This window comes from Gracilinanus agilis, chromosome 2 (genome assembly GCF_016433145.1).
Source record: "Gracilinanus agilis isolate LMUSP501 chromosome 2, AgileGrace, whole genome shotgun sequence".
Taxonomy (NCBI): Eukaryota; Metazoa; Chordata; class Mammalia; order Didelphimorphia; family Didelphidae; genus Gracilinanus; species Gracilinanus agilis.
In genome coordinates, this window is record NC_058131.1 from 463,030,094 (window position 1) to 463,046,185 (window position 16,092).

General features: G+C 35.9%; 1 protein-coding gene across 2 annotated transcripts in view; it reads left to right on the plus strand.

Moving 5' to 3' along the window:
• Window positions 1-13,851: 13,851 nt before the first annotated feature.
• ESR2 (estrogen receptor 2) overlaps window positions 13,852-16,092 on the plus strand; it is a 63,738-nt gene continuing 61,497 nt past the window's right edge. For both annotated transcript variants that reach the window (XM_044662006.1, XM_044662007.1), the window contains exon 1: window positions 13,852-14,285. In XM_044662006.1, the coding sequence (XP_044517941.1) occupies window positions 13,852-14,285 (434 nt within the window). The remainder of the gene's footprint in view (window positions 14,286-16,092) is intronic.

Below are 16,092 nucleotides of genomic sequence, written 5' to 3' on the forward strand. Positions count from 1 at the left end.
GGAGTATACTATCCTGACAAGAGGGGAGATAGATTTAGGTTGCAGAATGAGACATGTGTATTTTAGTATTTAGTCAATAAGGAAATTTGTTTTGGGATGGGTGGTGGCAAGAAAATAGTCTTCTGTTAATTTAAAAAACAATTAAAATGAGAGAGATTGGGGTACTACAGAAGAGGAATGTTGCATATACTTCTAATGGAGGTCACTGTTAATTTACTTAATTGTTTTACTTTGTCACAAGGTGGAAAATCTGTAAATGTTTAGAGGTGAGGAGAGAAGAAAGGTAGGACAGGAGAGACAGAGATGGAGGAGAGATGTAAGCTGAGTCTTGAAGGAAGCCAGGGGATCTAAGAGACTGAGATGAGGAGGGAGAACATACCAAGCATAGGGGCAGCCAGTGAAAAGGCAGTTGAAAGATGGGAATGTTGTGGATAAAAAATAGCAAGAAGTCCAGTATAGCTGAATCATTGAATTCCTGGAGGGGGGAGTAAAGATTGAAATGAGACAGGCTATTGATTTTAAGAGCCAAACAGAGAATGTTATATTTGATCTGGGAGGTAATAGAGAACCACTGAAATTTGGAATAAGGGATGGACTTCTTAAGAGTAGGGATAATATTTTGCCATTGTGCTTTCTAGATTTTAGCACAATGCCTGGGACACAGTAGGCACTTAATAAATGTTCTTTGCTTGACCTTTTTGGATGTCTTTAGACTTTTCAAAGTTCCTACTTGGCTCTGATCTTTTTTTTAACAGGGATACTTTAAAGTCCTCTGCTCCACTAAAAGTCCTCCTTTCACCCCAACTCCTATAAGATTATAATAATCTTTTCGAGGTAAATCTATTCTTGATTGTAAAACTATGTTGTTGGCCATGACCCTGGTGACATTTTCCCATGAGAAATCTTCATTACTGCTGCCTTGATCTCAGAACCCAACAGAATACTTGTGTCTCTAGTCATGACAAAAGGCTCCTACCTTGTGGGCAGCTGGGTAGTTCAGTGGATTGATAGTTAGGCCTAGAGACAGGAGGTCCTAGGTTCAAATCTGACCTCAGACACTTCCCAGCTGTGTGACCCTGGACAAGTCACTTGACCCCCATTGTCCACCCTTAGCACTCTTCCACCAAGGAGCCAATACACAGAAGTTAAGGGTTTAAAAAAATTATTTTTTTAAAAAAGGCTCCTAGCTTATTTGCCTTTGTTGATATTTGCTTTGTTGTTTTTCCCTTTCCCATTGCCCTTGGGCTTCTGGCTAATTATGTGCAGTGCTAGGGTGAAAGAAAACCTTACTAAGGATATTTTTTATAGTATATTTTTAATTAAAATTTTTTCATTTGCAAGCTTTTATTTTCTCTCTGATTCATTCACCTTATACCTCCTGAATCTGGAAAAGAAAAGAAAAAAGCAAAATGCTTGTAACAAATATGAACAATCAAGCAAAAAAAATCACATATTGGTCATGTCCAAGATTGTGTATCTCATCCTTTATATTTAAACTTATTACCTCTTTTTCAGAAGGTGAGTAACAGTCTTCATCATTAGTTCTCTGGAATAATGATTGATCATTAAATTAATCAGAGTTTTTAAGTCTTTGAAATTCTTCAATTTCATATCGTTATAGTATAAAATGTTTTGCTGGTTCTTTTTCATGTGTTCAACATGTTTTCCCAGATTTCTCTCAAACTGTCCCCTTCATCATTTCTTCTACATCAATAGTAATATATTACATCAATATGCCATCATTTGTTCAGCCATTTCCTCAATTTCTTTTGGGATATAGAACTGGTAATATAACTCTAATTATCTAGATCTATATTTATTTCTATAAAGAGTATTTGGTAGTTTTACTCATATCAGTTCCTATTTGTATATTGGTACATAGATTCCCAAGTCTTATATAATTGTTGTAGTTATTTTAAATGGAATTTATCTTTTTATCTTTTCATGCTGGGTTTTGTTGGTAATATACAGTGATACTGGTTATTTTATATCCTGCAATATTGCTGAAGTTTTTAAATTAAGTTTTAGAGAACTCTTGAAGTCTCCACACCATATCATCAGAAAAAAATCAATAGTTCTTGTTTTGTTTCCTGTTTGCCTCTGATTATTTTCTCAACTTCATTTTCTTGTCTTAGAGTTATAACTAGTATTTGTAACACTATCAAATAGTGGTGATAACTGATATCTTTGCTATACGATGATTTTTATTAGAAAAGGCTCTATGTCCATGGTGACTCTTAGATTTAGATATACATCCATGATATTTTCATAGAGATTGTACCACTTTGTTACTCACATCTCATCAGTACCCTTTGTAGCTTCTATGACTCTGATTGGTAGGCTGGAGGACAGAGGAAAAAGCTTCTCCCAAACCCTCTGTTTAAAGAGGACTAAGAAGTCTAGCCAATTCTTATTTCCCACCAGCTGCACTCCTTGGATTCATCTTCTCTCTCATTCTGCCCTACTTCTCAAAATGTTCTCTTCTTCATAGCTTTTCAGCTTTCTCTTATGTGTTGGCATCCCCTATTAGATTGTAAGCTTCTTGAAGGAAGGAACTGTTTTCTTTTATTAACCGTGTAGCAAAACACCGGGCACATAATAGGTTTTTTTTTCTTGACCTTTTCTGTCTTATAGTTGATATTAGGTTTCACTTCCAAGGCAGAAGGGCCACACAATTGCTCAGGGTCACATAGCTTGGAAGTGTCTAAGGTTAGATTTGACCTCAGTACCTCACATCTCCAGCCTCATTCTCTATCCACTGAGTCATCTAGCTGCTGTCATAATAGTTGTTTAATAAATGCTTATTGTATTGTTATTTGAAACATAAGCATAAAATTTTACAGCACAATAATTTTTACCTCAGAACTTTCTGATTTAAATCAGTAGCATCAATATAAACATGGCAGATAACACAAATTCAACTTTATCTGTAGCTATCTCTTCCACCTGATTGAGTCTCTCACCATTACTTTTCCAGTAAGATTGATATACTTCTGAAACTACTACTATTTAACTACGTACTATGCTAAGGAAGGTTTCACTTATGTCTCTGTCTGTCTATCTTTCTCTCTCATATTTTTAAAATAAGAAATTGATGGTGTATTTTTCCAAAAAGCCTTTTTTGTTTCTATTGATAAATTATGTAAGTATTTTGTTCTTATAAGTAATATGGTCAATTATATTTATAGTTGCATTCTTGGAATAATACCATTGTATTTTTTGATCTTTGCCAAGAAAACCCAAAATGGGGTCAGGAAGAGTCAGACCAGACAGAACCAACTAAACCACAAAAATTTCATCATTTTTTGATTTAGGGTGAATTTCAGGTTTTTGCTGGAGAAGGTGTGTGGGGACTAGTTGCCTTTTGTCAATTGAGGCAACTTCCTTTATTTCTAACTATTTAATTGGCTTTCCAATCTATGGTTTCCAATCTATCTACTACTTTGGAGGAAAAAAAAAACCATAGATAACAATTTGAAGAGTTTGAAGAAGGCTTAGAGGTCAGTCAGTCCAAATTTACAGATAAGAAAATTGAGCAACCAAGGTTACATGAGTATTAAGAAAGATAGCTAGAATTTGAACAAAGTGCTTTTTCTCCAAATCCTCTTTCAATTTCATTTAATAGGTACTGATTTTTTGCTTATCTGGGGTTTAAGGATAATGATTCAACAAAAGTTTTTGATTATCTCCTCCTCCCCATTTTTTGGCCATATTTTTCTAGTAGAAGCCATTTGGATTTGATAGTTAGATAAGAAAGATTCAAAGTTTGGAAGAATGATTTTATTGGTGTAGAACAGAGGTGTCAAGCATCTGGCTGGGTGCCACTAGACAGTACTCCTGAGTGCAGCCTGAACCCGATTAAAATGTAATTGGGAAGTATATAATGAAGTAAATAAAAATACAATAAAACATGGATAATACTAAGACATGATTTTCTAAGTCAACATGTAGCCGGCAGGTATCTTATGTGCAGTTTAATAGAACCCTGTTTTATTTGAGTTTGACATTATTGGTGTAGACAATCTCTACCGAAGCAACACCCTTTCTAACAATTCAGTTGACAATTTATAGTTTTAGACAATTGCCTGGAAATAGACATAGTAATGGTGAAAACCCTAAATGAAAAGACATGATATTTTAAAGGTAAAATTATCTGAGGAGGACAAATATACATACATATATATTTGTGTATATATAATGATTGTCATCATAACATATAATTATATACCCTATTATAATATTTCATAATTATATGTTATTGTACATATGAATATATACACAGACTTTCTAGATAATATTTTAAAACACAGTAATTTAAAAAACACTAAGACTTTTTCTACAAAACCAAGAATGAGGTATGACTTTTGTTCCCTGAAACTGTATTCCAATATCTTTTTTTTTTAAACTCTTACCTTCTGCCATAGAATCAATACAGTATATTGATTCTAAGGCTGAAGAGCAGTAAGGGCTAGGCAATGGGGGTTAAGTGACTTGCCCAGGGTCACACAGCTAGACAGTATCTGAGGTCAGATTCAAATCCAGGACCTCCTGTTTCAATCCACTGAACCACCTAACTGTTCCCAGAACTTAACTTTCACTTAACTTCTATATCCTGTAGGATTTCCCTAATCCAGTTAAGGCAAGGAAAAATTGAGGTACTCTCTGAAGTGGATTAATAATCACCACCTTAATTCGATCTTCTGGAGAGCATACTCCCTGAATTTTGACTTAGTTTCCCTTTAGAATGTGTTTAGGTTGTTTTTATTTTTAAACTCTTACCTTCATTCTTAGAATCAATACTTGGTCAATCAATATTGGTCCCAAGGCAGAAGAACGGTAAGGGCTAAGCAATTGGGGTTAAGTGACTTGTTCAGGGTCACATAGATAGGAAGCATCTGAGACCAGATTTAAACCCAGGCCTCCTGTCTCTAGACCTGGCTCGCAATCCACTGAACCACCTAGCTGCTCAGGGTTTAAGGGTTTTATTTTTGTTTGTTTTTTTGTTTTTGTTTTTTTAAGAATGTTAAATGCTAGTAGAAGTGTTAATATTCAGATTTATTGTTGTTTGGGGTTTTCTTGGCAAAGATTACTGGAGTAGTTTGACATTTCCTTCTTTAGCTCATTTTATGGGTGAGGAAACTGAGGCAAATAGGGGTAAATGACTTGCCCAGAATCGCACAGCTAACAAGTTTCTGAGGCCAGATATGAACTCTGGAAGATATCTTCCTGACTCCAGGTATGGCACTCTATCCCTCTGTGCTACTTAGCTGTGCCAGGGTTTCAGATTATGATTCTGATTAATTACTGACAAGCTTTTTGATTCAAGTATGACCAAGGATTTCAGACTAAGTATTGCCCTTTCATTCTTTTAAAATATTTTAACTGTTTTCCTAATATTATTTTGTAGCAAGTAACCTGAAAAGGTAAATATATGTGGCAGGGATGGAGATGGGAAAAAGGAGGGAGTGAAGTATGTTAAAGTAAGTAGACAACTGGAGAAATGCCAGAGGCAAATCTATATCTATATCTATATCTATATCTATATATATATCTATCTATATGTCTTTGAAGGTAGCTACATACTTACCTTTTCCATGGTAATTCTGTGTCATCTTACTGTTCAGACACTAAGACTTTCATTTCTCACTGGAATATCAGCCAGCACTTTAGAACACTTTGTATAATCTTATATATACAGAAAGTTTTTCCCCTGAATGCCCCACAGAAGGCAAACACAGGTGTGTGTTTTAGGGAAGTGGGATGGGAATGTCTTCAGGCAGAGAAGAAAAAGGTTCAAGGGGTTTAGACCTTGCTGATTTAATAGAAGAAAGTTAACATTGCAGGATAACTAATCCTCAAAATGAGGATGTCCGGGTATGTGCCATGTTGTTGGCCAGAGGAGGTATCCTGCCTTCCAGAGACAACAGTTAAGTTGGTTCAATGGCTTAGCACAGGGCTTGGTACAGAATAAATGCTCATTGCCTTATTAAGTAAATCTAGAAAACCCTATCCAGCAATTTGCTTCGTGAATGATGCTAGGGACTGTGGTTGTGTCCTGTGAGTTTGCTGTGAAAATCCATAGACAAAGTGGTAAATGTGGAAAAACAACAGAAATAGATTTAATATTTTTCCCCTTTTTGGATTGAATGTTTGTTTTTATCAATGTAGGAAGTTTCCTCTGTGTAGGACTTCTTCCACCAAGGCAGATCAATGTCTACTGTGCTATCTGTATAAGAATAAAAGAGTTTCTTGGGGTCCTGAGAAGTTAAATAATTTGTTAGAACTTGTCAGAAGCAGGAACTAAACTCATATTTTCTTGTATCCAAGGCCAATTTTTTTCTCTACTACATGAGGCTTCCTCTTTTCCACATCCTCATATAGTAAATATGCTCTGGTTCACTCTCTTAGACTCAAGATGGCTGCATCACCCCCTTAGAGCTCTAGGGGTTTGGGAATGTCTTTTCCTAATGCTATTGTCTTGAGCCCCCATTGGTTGTGTTCTCTTCCTCACCCACTATAATTAAGGGCAAAGACCAGTGCCTCAGTTCCATTTAACCACTTAACATCAATTAGCTTAAAAAGATAAAAAAAATTTAAACCCTTACCTTGCATCTTAGAATCAATACTATGTATTGGTTCCAAGGCAGAAGAGCAGTGAGGGCTAGGCAATGGGAAGTTAAGTGACTTTTCCTAGGGTCCCACTACTAGGAATTGTCTGAGTCCAGATTTGAACTAAGGATTTCCTGATGCCAGGAGGCCTGACACTCAGTTCCCTGAGCTACCTAGATGTCCCTCAATTAGCTTTTACAAAGGTATATTTACTTTGAAGATATAGCAATAATAAAAGTACAAATATTTCTCCCCAACACTTCGGGATCACATTCTCCCCTATATCACCTTGGTCTCTAGAGACTATGTTCAGACTTATTTGTGTTTCTATATGACATTGACCCCTGAGTTTGTGTCCATATGTGGCATGACTGCCAGATAAGTCCTTGTGGTAACTACCCCAGAGCTGGTTTACTCCCTAGACTTTGGGACTTGGGCACCCTGGAATTTCCAGAAGCTTGCTCTTCTGACCTTTCAAAATTGACAAAATCAGAACCTCCAATCTCTTTATCTAAAATGGAAATGAACAAATGTCCATTTCTCAGGCCATATGATAGCCTCAAAGGGAAGAAATTCCAGGGCCTCTCCTGTCATGATATTGCCTCTCATTGGTTGTCAAACCAAAAGAGAGTAACCAGAGAAAAATGGCTGAGGTTTTGCTTGCTAGTGCCATGGAAGGTACTTTCCAGTTTTGGCTATGTAGTCAGTTGAGAAGGCTTCTTTTATCCACATGGTTAGCAGACCGGAGTAAGTGATAAAATAAAGCTCAAGTCTTTCCAAGTTATTTACTTCTATTAAACATAATCAAGACTATTCCAGAAGCAGGCTCTGTGCATGTTCCATTCCCTCATTACATATACAAAAATAAAAGATAATGGCAGGTAACCCTCTTTGTGTGCAGTGGCAGGAAGCTATTGTTCCTTTCTCCTCAGTTATTTGAAAGAAAGGAACCTGAAAACTCAGACATAAGAAAATCCAAAAGTTGGAAAGGATTCAAGGTCACCCAGGTCAACTCATACACAAACCATGAATGCACAATGTTCTTAACAAATTCAGTTTTTGCTTAAAGATTTCCAGTGATGGGAAATCTTCACTATATAAAAGATAAAATGGATAACTTTGACATAAATTGGAAAGTTGAACACAAACAAAATTAACACAGTTAGAATTAGAAAGGAAACCAATAATTTGGAAATTTTTTCTAAAAGTATCTCTGCTATCAAAGATAAACAAGAGCTATTCCCCAATACATAAGTGATCAATTACTAAATAAAGGTAATTTTCTAAATATGAAATGTTGATTCTTGCATCTACAATAGAAAATGCTTGTATCAACAATAGAAAAATGTTTAAATCACTAATAAGAAATGTAAATCAAAACAACTTTAAGGTTTTACTTCATACCCATCAGACTGACAAAAACAAAAATGGTCAATGTTTGAAGACATATGTGTAAAAAGTCTACTAACATACTTCAGCAGAGCTGTGATTGGGTCCAAGTATTCTAGAAAACAATTTTCAGTTATACTAAAAAGTCATTAAATTATAAATTTGCCCAATAATATCCTTATTAGACTTTTACCACATGGCTGTCAAAGATAAAGTTCCCATATATAGAAAACACATTTATAGCATCAGTTTTTGAAGTAGAAAAGAACTAGAAGAAAAAAAACCAATTTTCATCAATTGGAAGATGACTGAGCAAATTATAGTATATGAATATAATGCAATATTACACTATAAGAAAGGTGAATATGATGAAATCATAGAAATTTTGTGGGACTTGTTTGAACTGATTCAAAGCAAAATAAGAGAATAATTTACATGATGATAACAACAGGTAAAAGAAAACAACACTGAAAGATTTAAGAACTCTGATTAATTTCATTGCTTGATCAACACTACATGAGACAAATGATAAAGCATGTCTCTACTCTCCCTGTCGAAAGATGGTAGGCTAGACATGTTGAATGAGATATACATTTTCAGCCATGGCCAATGTGTTGATTTTGTTTTGCTTAAGTTTATTTTTTTACAAAGAGGTATCTTAATGGGTGGGAGTGGGAAGCTTCTTCCATTTTTGAAAACTATTATTAGTTGTGTGACCCTGGGCAAGTCATTTAAACCTGTTGGCCTTAATTTGTCATCTATAAAATGAACTGAAGAAGGAAATGGCAAACCACTCCAGTATCTTTGCCAAGAAAATCCCAAATAAAATCATGAAGAGTCAAATACAAATGGAATGATTGAACATCAAGAATAAAATGGCAGTGCTAGGTAGGAGAATATACATGTGGAGGGCAGCATGTTCCAGTGGAAAGAATGCTGTATTTGGTATTAGAAGACCAGAGTTCAAAATTGGATTTTGCCACTAATGTGATTCTGGGCAAGTCACTTCATCTCTTTGGTCTTCATATTCCTCAACTATAAAATAAAAAGATTGGACGAGATGAGGTCTAATTCTAAGTTGATGCTTCTTTATCTACTTCGAACCTTTCATTTTATAGATTAAGGACACTGAGGCCCAGAGAAGTAAAAAAACTTCTTCAAAATTACCTAGGAAGTAAGAAACAGAATAAAATTTAAATCCAAGTTGTCTAACTCCAAATCTGATACTGTTGTATGTGTATAAAAATCACTATTTTATCAGTCAAGTTGGTGTGGCAGCTTTTATTTATTAACTCTATTAATCATAGCACTCTCTATTTGGAGCTCTATATTTTCAAGTTAGATCATTTCTGTATTGCTGTGCTGAGAAGGAAAACTTCTCCTCAAGGTGAAAATGAGTGATATGATTGATCCTGTCTCCCAGAGAGATGAATATAACATCTTAAATTTTGTGTTCACTCTTCAACTAGGTAATGAGAAGTGTCATTTCAAGTTATGAATTTAAATGCTGCTTTTCACTGCTCTCTGTATTGTTACTTGTACTCACCCCTTCAAAGGACAGTTGTGCATAAAGGCCTCTGAATTCTCATCCTTGGCTGAAAATTTTCTATTTTAAAAGATTTCTTGTTAAGACAAAGAAAGCATTTAATAATTTTGATTCTTTCCTATTATATTATTCTTGCTTGGTTAAACATTTTTGTTATTTTTCCTCTTCAATTTAGTGCCTTGCTAGATTTTTCTTTGGGTAGCTACGTGGTACAGTGGAGAGAGCTCTCATCCTGGAGACAGGAAGACTCATCTTCCTGAGTTCAGATCTGGCCTCAGACACCAGCTGTGTGACTCTGGGCAAGTCACATAACTTTGCTTGCCTCCATTTCCTCATCTGTAAAATGAACTGGGAGAGGAAATGGCAAATCACCCCAGTATTTTTGCCAATAAAACCCCAAATGGGGTCATGAAGAGAGTCAAACACAACTAAAAAATGACTGAACAGTCTAACTTGCATGGAGGCAGGGGGTTGGATACTGCTATTTCTACTATGGGGTTATGTTGATCCTACATTCCTAATTCTTGTGGGGAGAGCCCCATATGCTTTGAAGAACTTTGTAGGGTCTGTACACCCCCTCTGAGAAAGGAGACTTGATTGTTTTCTCCTTTTTTCCTTTCTCCTTTTATTTATTGTTTTTAAGTACCAAGACAAGAAATTGGTACACTAAAACTTTGTGAAATGATTGAAGAATGGAAAAAGTTAATTATCAAATTTGATTATGCACTATGCCACATAGATATTTCCTGAGAATGTTTAGTGCAAAGCACTGAGGAAGACATTTAAAAGGATGTTGGACTTTTCCAAGTTGCTACAGAGCTATCCAAGATATTAGGTTATGGGTTTTGCCAAATGCACTTTAGTAGATTTCCTGAGGATAACAAATTTTATAGTAGTAGTGGTGGTGGTGAGAAATGAATATAAGGGTTGGGAGGTGATTGAATCAATAACTCCATCCCACTTAAATAACTACCAACATGCTCTAGTTTAGATACCCTTATTAGATGAGAATTACTCAATTGAATCCATCAATCAACAAAAAGCACCAAACTAGTTGATAAAAGTCCTTAATTAGTTTGGAAGCAGTGAAAACAGTTGGATGAAATGCTTGGTCTTACCCTTGGGACCTTAGTTCCTGTGCTGTTCTCTACTTCCTGGAGTTAGGCTTCTCTGAATTGTTTAGTCAGAATGCATGATGTCCAGGGCTCTTTATGGTATCTGAGGACAAAGGTTCCTACCTCAGCACCTTGGGATGTCTTAGTTTGGGTGTCCATACAGATTGTTGCTGCTCCTAGAGCCTTCAAATCTACCCCTTCTGGATTTTCAACCATGTTGGAGATTTCTCAGTGGGGCCCTCTGCTCCGACTACCTTTAGACTCAGAGCCCTATAGGCTACATGTATTTCTTTCCGATCCTTGCTTGTCTCTATGGATTCTAGTTTTGTTTACATCCTCTTTTCTTATTGACTATAAGTTTTTTTAGTTCTGGTGGGGAAGAACTTGCTAACTGTAGTTTCTCTGTGAGATTTCTTGAACATTATTTGAACCAACCTTCCTTCCTTCCTTCCTTCCTTCCTTCCTTTCTTTTTGATGATTTACATATGGGGATCTGTATAATTCTCTTTTATGTTTTTTCAAAATGTGCTCTACAATTTTCCTTGGTCATACTTTTTAGGGAGTCCAGTGATTATTCTTTACACTTAAATTTTAGGATCAATGTATTAGTTCCAAAGCAAAAGAATAGTAAGGGTCAGGCAATGGGGGTCAAATGACTTGCCCAGGATCACACAGTTAGGAAATGTCTGAGCTCAAATTTGTGCCCAAGCTCTTCCATCTCTAAGCCAAGCCCTCAATGCATTTGCTCCCCCCCAGTAATTCTTAAATGATTTTTCATTGACATTTTTTCTAGGTCATTTGTTTTGGTCATTGATACCTTATATTTTCTTCTTTTTTCAGTCTTTTTACTTCATCCCAATTTTTCTGGTTGTTTCCACAAGATTTCATATAATTTCTTCATCAGCAATCAGTTCCTCTACATTCAGAGTAGCAGTTCTCCTCTCTACGCTTCCGTTTTTTTGAAGGTTGAGATTATCATTGAGGCAAGCTAAACAATTTATTAGTTGTGATACTTCTTTTCTATCTATAAAGAGAGCTCAAGGAGATTATTAGGTCTTTGAAATTCCCATCACTACCATATCATGCCTCCATGACAGGCTTGCAAATCTGTTTTCCCAACTCATTTATTTTCTTTTAAGTCCAGGTGCTGTATAGTATACTCCAGTGATAAAATTGCTTCTCTTTCTGCCAGTGTTGATCTCCTACCAATTGCTCTCCACTAAAGAAATCATTCTGTTTCCTAGATTTCCTTAGGAGTGTCTCTTCTTTTCATTCTCTTCTAGGTGAAGCAGTCATTTTGAACATACATAAAGTAGCTGGCTATGGCCAAGAAATAACCATCATGTATTTTCTGTAGACCACTGCGAAATTCCTCTAATTCTTTATACTTTCTAGGAGTTAGATCTTTAGTTCTTTGTCATTTTGTTAGTGTTTGTTATGTTCAGCTCTCTTGGAGAGCTGCTATAAAGCTACTAAAGGGTTCTGAATAAGTAGTATAATCAGATCTGTGCTCGAGGAAGAATTCTTCAGTAGCAGTGTAAAAGAATGAAGTCAATGTAGGGAGATCATTTAGAATATCTAGAATAAATTTTAGATTATTACAATAGCCCAATTGAGTTGATATATCCTAGAAATACATTTTGGAGATAGAATTGCCAACAATTGCAAATGATTTGATGTGGATAGAGAAGGATGAATTCAAGATGATTCTGAGGTTCTTAACCTAGATGACCTGGAAAATGGTAAGATGATCAGAAGAAACTGAAGAAGTTAGGTAGTCCTGTAGGGTTTTTATTGGCTTTTGCTTTTTTTTTTTTTTTTTTTTTAACAAACGAGTACTTAGCAGGTGGTTGAAAATTCAGGATTAGAATTCTGAGGTGATATTGTGACTGGAGATAATATATTTGAGAGTCATCTTCCTAGGAGGCAATACCTGAAATCATTGGAGTAGAAGATATTGCCAAAGAAGAGAATGGATAGAGAAAATAGGACAGAGTGTTGGAAGACCCCTACACTTTGAGATGTGATGAGAAGAAATTAGGAAAGAACATTGTCATGGATCCATGGTAACAAGGTGGGAAGAGCTATAAAGTTGAATGCCACAGAAAATTCAAAGAGGGTGAGAACTGAGAGAAGGCCAGTGGCGTTGGAGATAATGGGTGATGCTGGTGGGAGTTATTTCAGGATGGTTGCAGTGATGAGAGTCAGATTGCAGAGTTTTAAAGAGTGAGTGAGTAGGAAAATGGAAACACCAAGAAAATACTAGTTTTTCTAGAAATTTGGCAGTATATAGAATGAGAGATACCTGACAGTAGTTTAAGGGAGTATGGGAAAAATATTATTTTGTTCTGAAAACTGTATTAATTATTATATTGTTTTAAATCTAGCTTTGTATTAGAAAATGGTCTAACCCAAAAGCTTACCATAGAGGTCAGGCTGACCTCAGCAATGCTCCAGGGAAACCTATGGCTGTTAAGGAATGTTTAGATCCCGCCCAGCGCTTGTTCAGGGGTACACGGAGTGATCTTTTTCTTTTCTGCCTATATTCCACCCAAAGCTTGTGTGTTGGATTTCCCAAATTAGATAAAATATTTATGTTTGCTGCTATATGTCTCAAACTGCCATTATCTGGAAACTACCTACTGCCAATTTTGGTCAGTCAAGCAAATGTCCTTATGTCCTCATTTGAACGCCTTTTTCTGGCTCTCTCTTTCACCTAATAACCTCATAAAAGTCTTTCTAAACCTGCTTCAGATTTTGAGGTTTTCAACTAATAGGAATTAAAGGATAAAGAGAGAGAGCAAGAGAGAGAGTAGAGATGGATTTGGGGGCCTATCTCCTTCAGGTAGATGGTAGAATATTAACTTGCAGGTAGTGTTTTTTTTAAATATCTTTATATTCTCAGTCTAGTGTATATAGTAAGTGTTCATGTCTGCTTATTAGCAACCCTTATTGCCATTTGAAACTTTTTTTTCTTTTTCTGTTTTTATAGTTAAAATGGCAAGTGGTCAGACTTATCTTCAGATTAAATTATTCTAGTTATTTTAATGTTTCATCAAAGGTCTTATTTCTCATCTCCTTAGTAATTATGCCTAAATTAGAAATATCAGCTCTAATGCATCATGCTGTATTTGTTTTTCTAGCTGAAATTCCTGCTGATAAGTGTTTGAGTAAGAGACATTTGGCATCATAATGTCTCTTTGTGCATCTTCTCACAAGGAGTTTTCTCAGCTGCTCCCCATTCAAGATATTGGATGTAACAAAGCCGAAATCAAAAGCTCACCATCTGGTCTTAGTTCTCCTGCTCCCTACAACTGTAGCCAAGCTGTCCTGCCACTGGAACACAGTCCCCTTTATATTCCTTCATCTTATATGGAAGGCCGCCATGAATATTCAGCAATGGCCTTCTATAGTCCTACTGTGATGAACTATAGCATCACCAGTAATGCCAATGACTCAGAAGGTGGAGCCGTGGGACAGACAACCAGCCCCAATATATTGTGGCCAACTCCTGGACATCTCTCTCCTATAACACTGCACTGCCAGTCATCACTCTTGTATGCAGAACCCCCAAAAGGCCCCTGGTGTGAAGCTAGATCAGTGGAACATGTTTTGCCTGTGAACAAGTAAGTCTACTCTTGCTTCTTTGCTACTATTTTATACGACTGTTTTAGTGAACATAAGGCATTTTATTTTACATATTTAAAAAATTTCAGGGGTATATTTCTTTTCTGCCTATAAAAATTCTAGGTATCTTTCCAGTACTAGCTCTACTCTTTATTATTTCTATTAAATCTCATTGATTTAATCTCCCTTTCCTTTAAACTAACAAAGTATTTGTGATATAATTTAGCACTTAATTACATATTATTTACTATTTACTATTGTTTTATGTATTAGTCTTGCCTCTTCTACTGGACCATATGTTGTTTGTTTTTTTCAAACCCTTACCTTCCATCTTGGAATTAATTCTGTGTATTGGTTCCAAGGCAAAAGACAGATAAGGGCTAGGCAATGGGGATTCAGTGACTTGCTTAGGGCCATACAACCAGAAAGTGTCTGAGGTCATATTTGAACCCAGGACCTTCCATCTTTGGACCTGCCTCTATATCTGCTGAGCCACCTCGTTGCCCCCTGGACAGTAGATTTTTTTTTTTAAATCCTTGTACTTCGGTGTATTGTCTCATAGGTGGAAGATTGGTAAGGGTGGGCAATGGGGGTCAAGTGACTTGCCCAGGGTCACACAGCTGGGAAGTGGCTGAGGCCGGGTTTGAACCTAGGACCTCCTGTCTCTAGGCCTGACTCTCACTCCACTGAGCTACCCAGCTGCCCCCGACAGTAGATTTTTTTAAGGACAAGAGTGTACTCTTTTTATTCCATATCTCTAGTAGAGTATTGAGCACATAGTAGGCAGCCAATAAATGCTTTTATGGCTGATTTCAATAGTATGTATTAACTTACTAGACAGTGAACTCTCATTAAAATGGTGGGTGTATATATATATATGTATATTTTATGTATATTTATACACATACATATGTATATGTATTATATACAACCTTATATATTATATAATTGTTACATAGTTGCATACATTATATAATAGCCCATATATGTAATGTACACATATAATATATAAATAATGTACATATATAAAAAATACATTATGTTGAGAAAAGTTCCTTAAGAAAAAGCTGCATGATCATGAGCTAGTCTTTTTACATAATGTAGTACTTGTAATTTTTTGATATACAATAACTCTTTTTCTTTCTCTTTTTTAATTTTTATTTTTTGCAACCCTTATCCTCCATCTTAGATTCAATATTGTGTATTTGTTCCAAGGTGGAAAAGTGGCTAGGCAATGGGAATTAAGTGACTGGCATAGGGATCACATAGTTAAGAAGTATGTGAGATCAGATTTGAACCCAGGACCTCCCATCTCTGGACCTGGCCTTCAATCTACTGGGCCTCCTACTTGTTCCCCATGCACGAACTCTTCAGAGCCTTAATTCCTTCCACTGGAAACTAAGAGTAAAATCAATATTGCATACTATCTCTCATATTGTATAAATTTCGAATAGTTTCAGTATTTTTTTTTTCCTGCCTGACTCTCCCTCTTGGGCTGGTTGATTGTTTTGTTTTTTCTTTTCTGACATGGTTGCCCTTTGACCATGTTCTCTGAAAGGGAGGAACTCTATAAAATTGGGCCAGGCCTCTTTTGATTGGAAATATGTTATTAACCATCATAGTCTGCTGTAAACTGAACAGCTTCTCTCCAGTCCTTTAGACTGAAAACTCTTGCTTCTTATAAGTATCATTATTTCAGCTTTCATATATAATTTAAAGTTTATCATTTATCAGAAAGTGTCAAGTTTATCACCATAGGACTGCTGAGGCCCACAAAATGTTTACCAAAATAAATAAAAATACAAC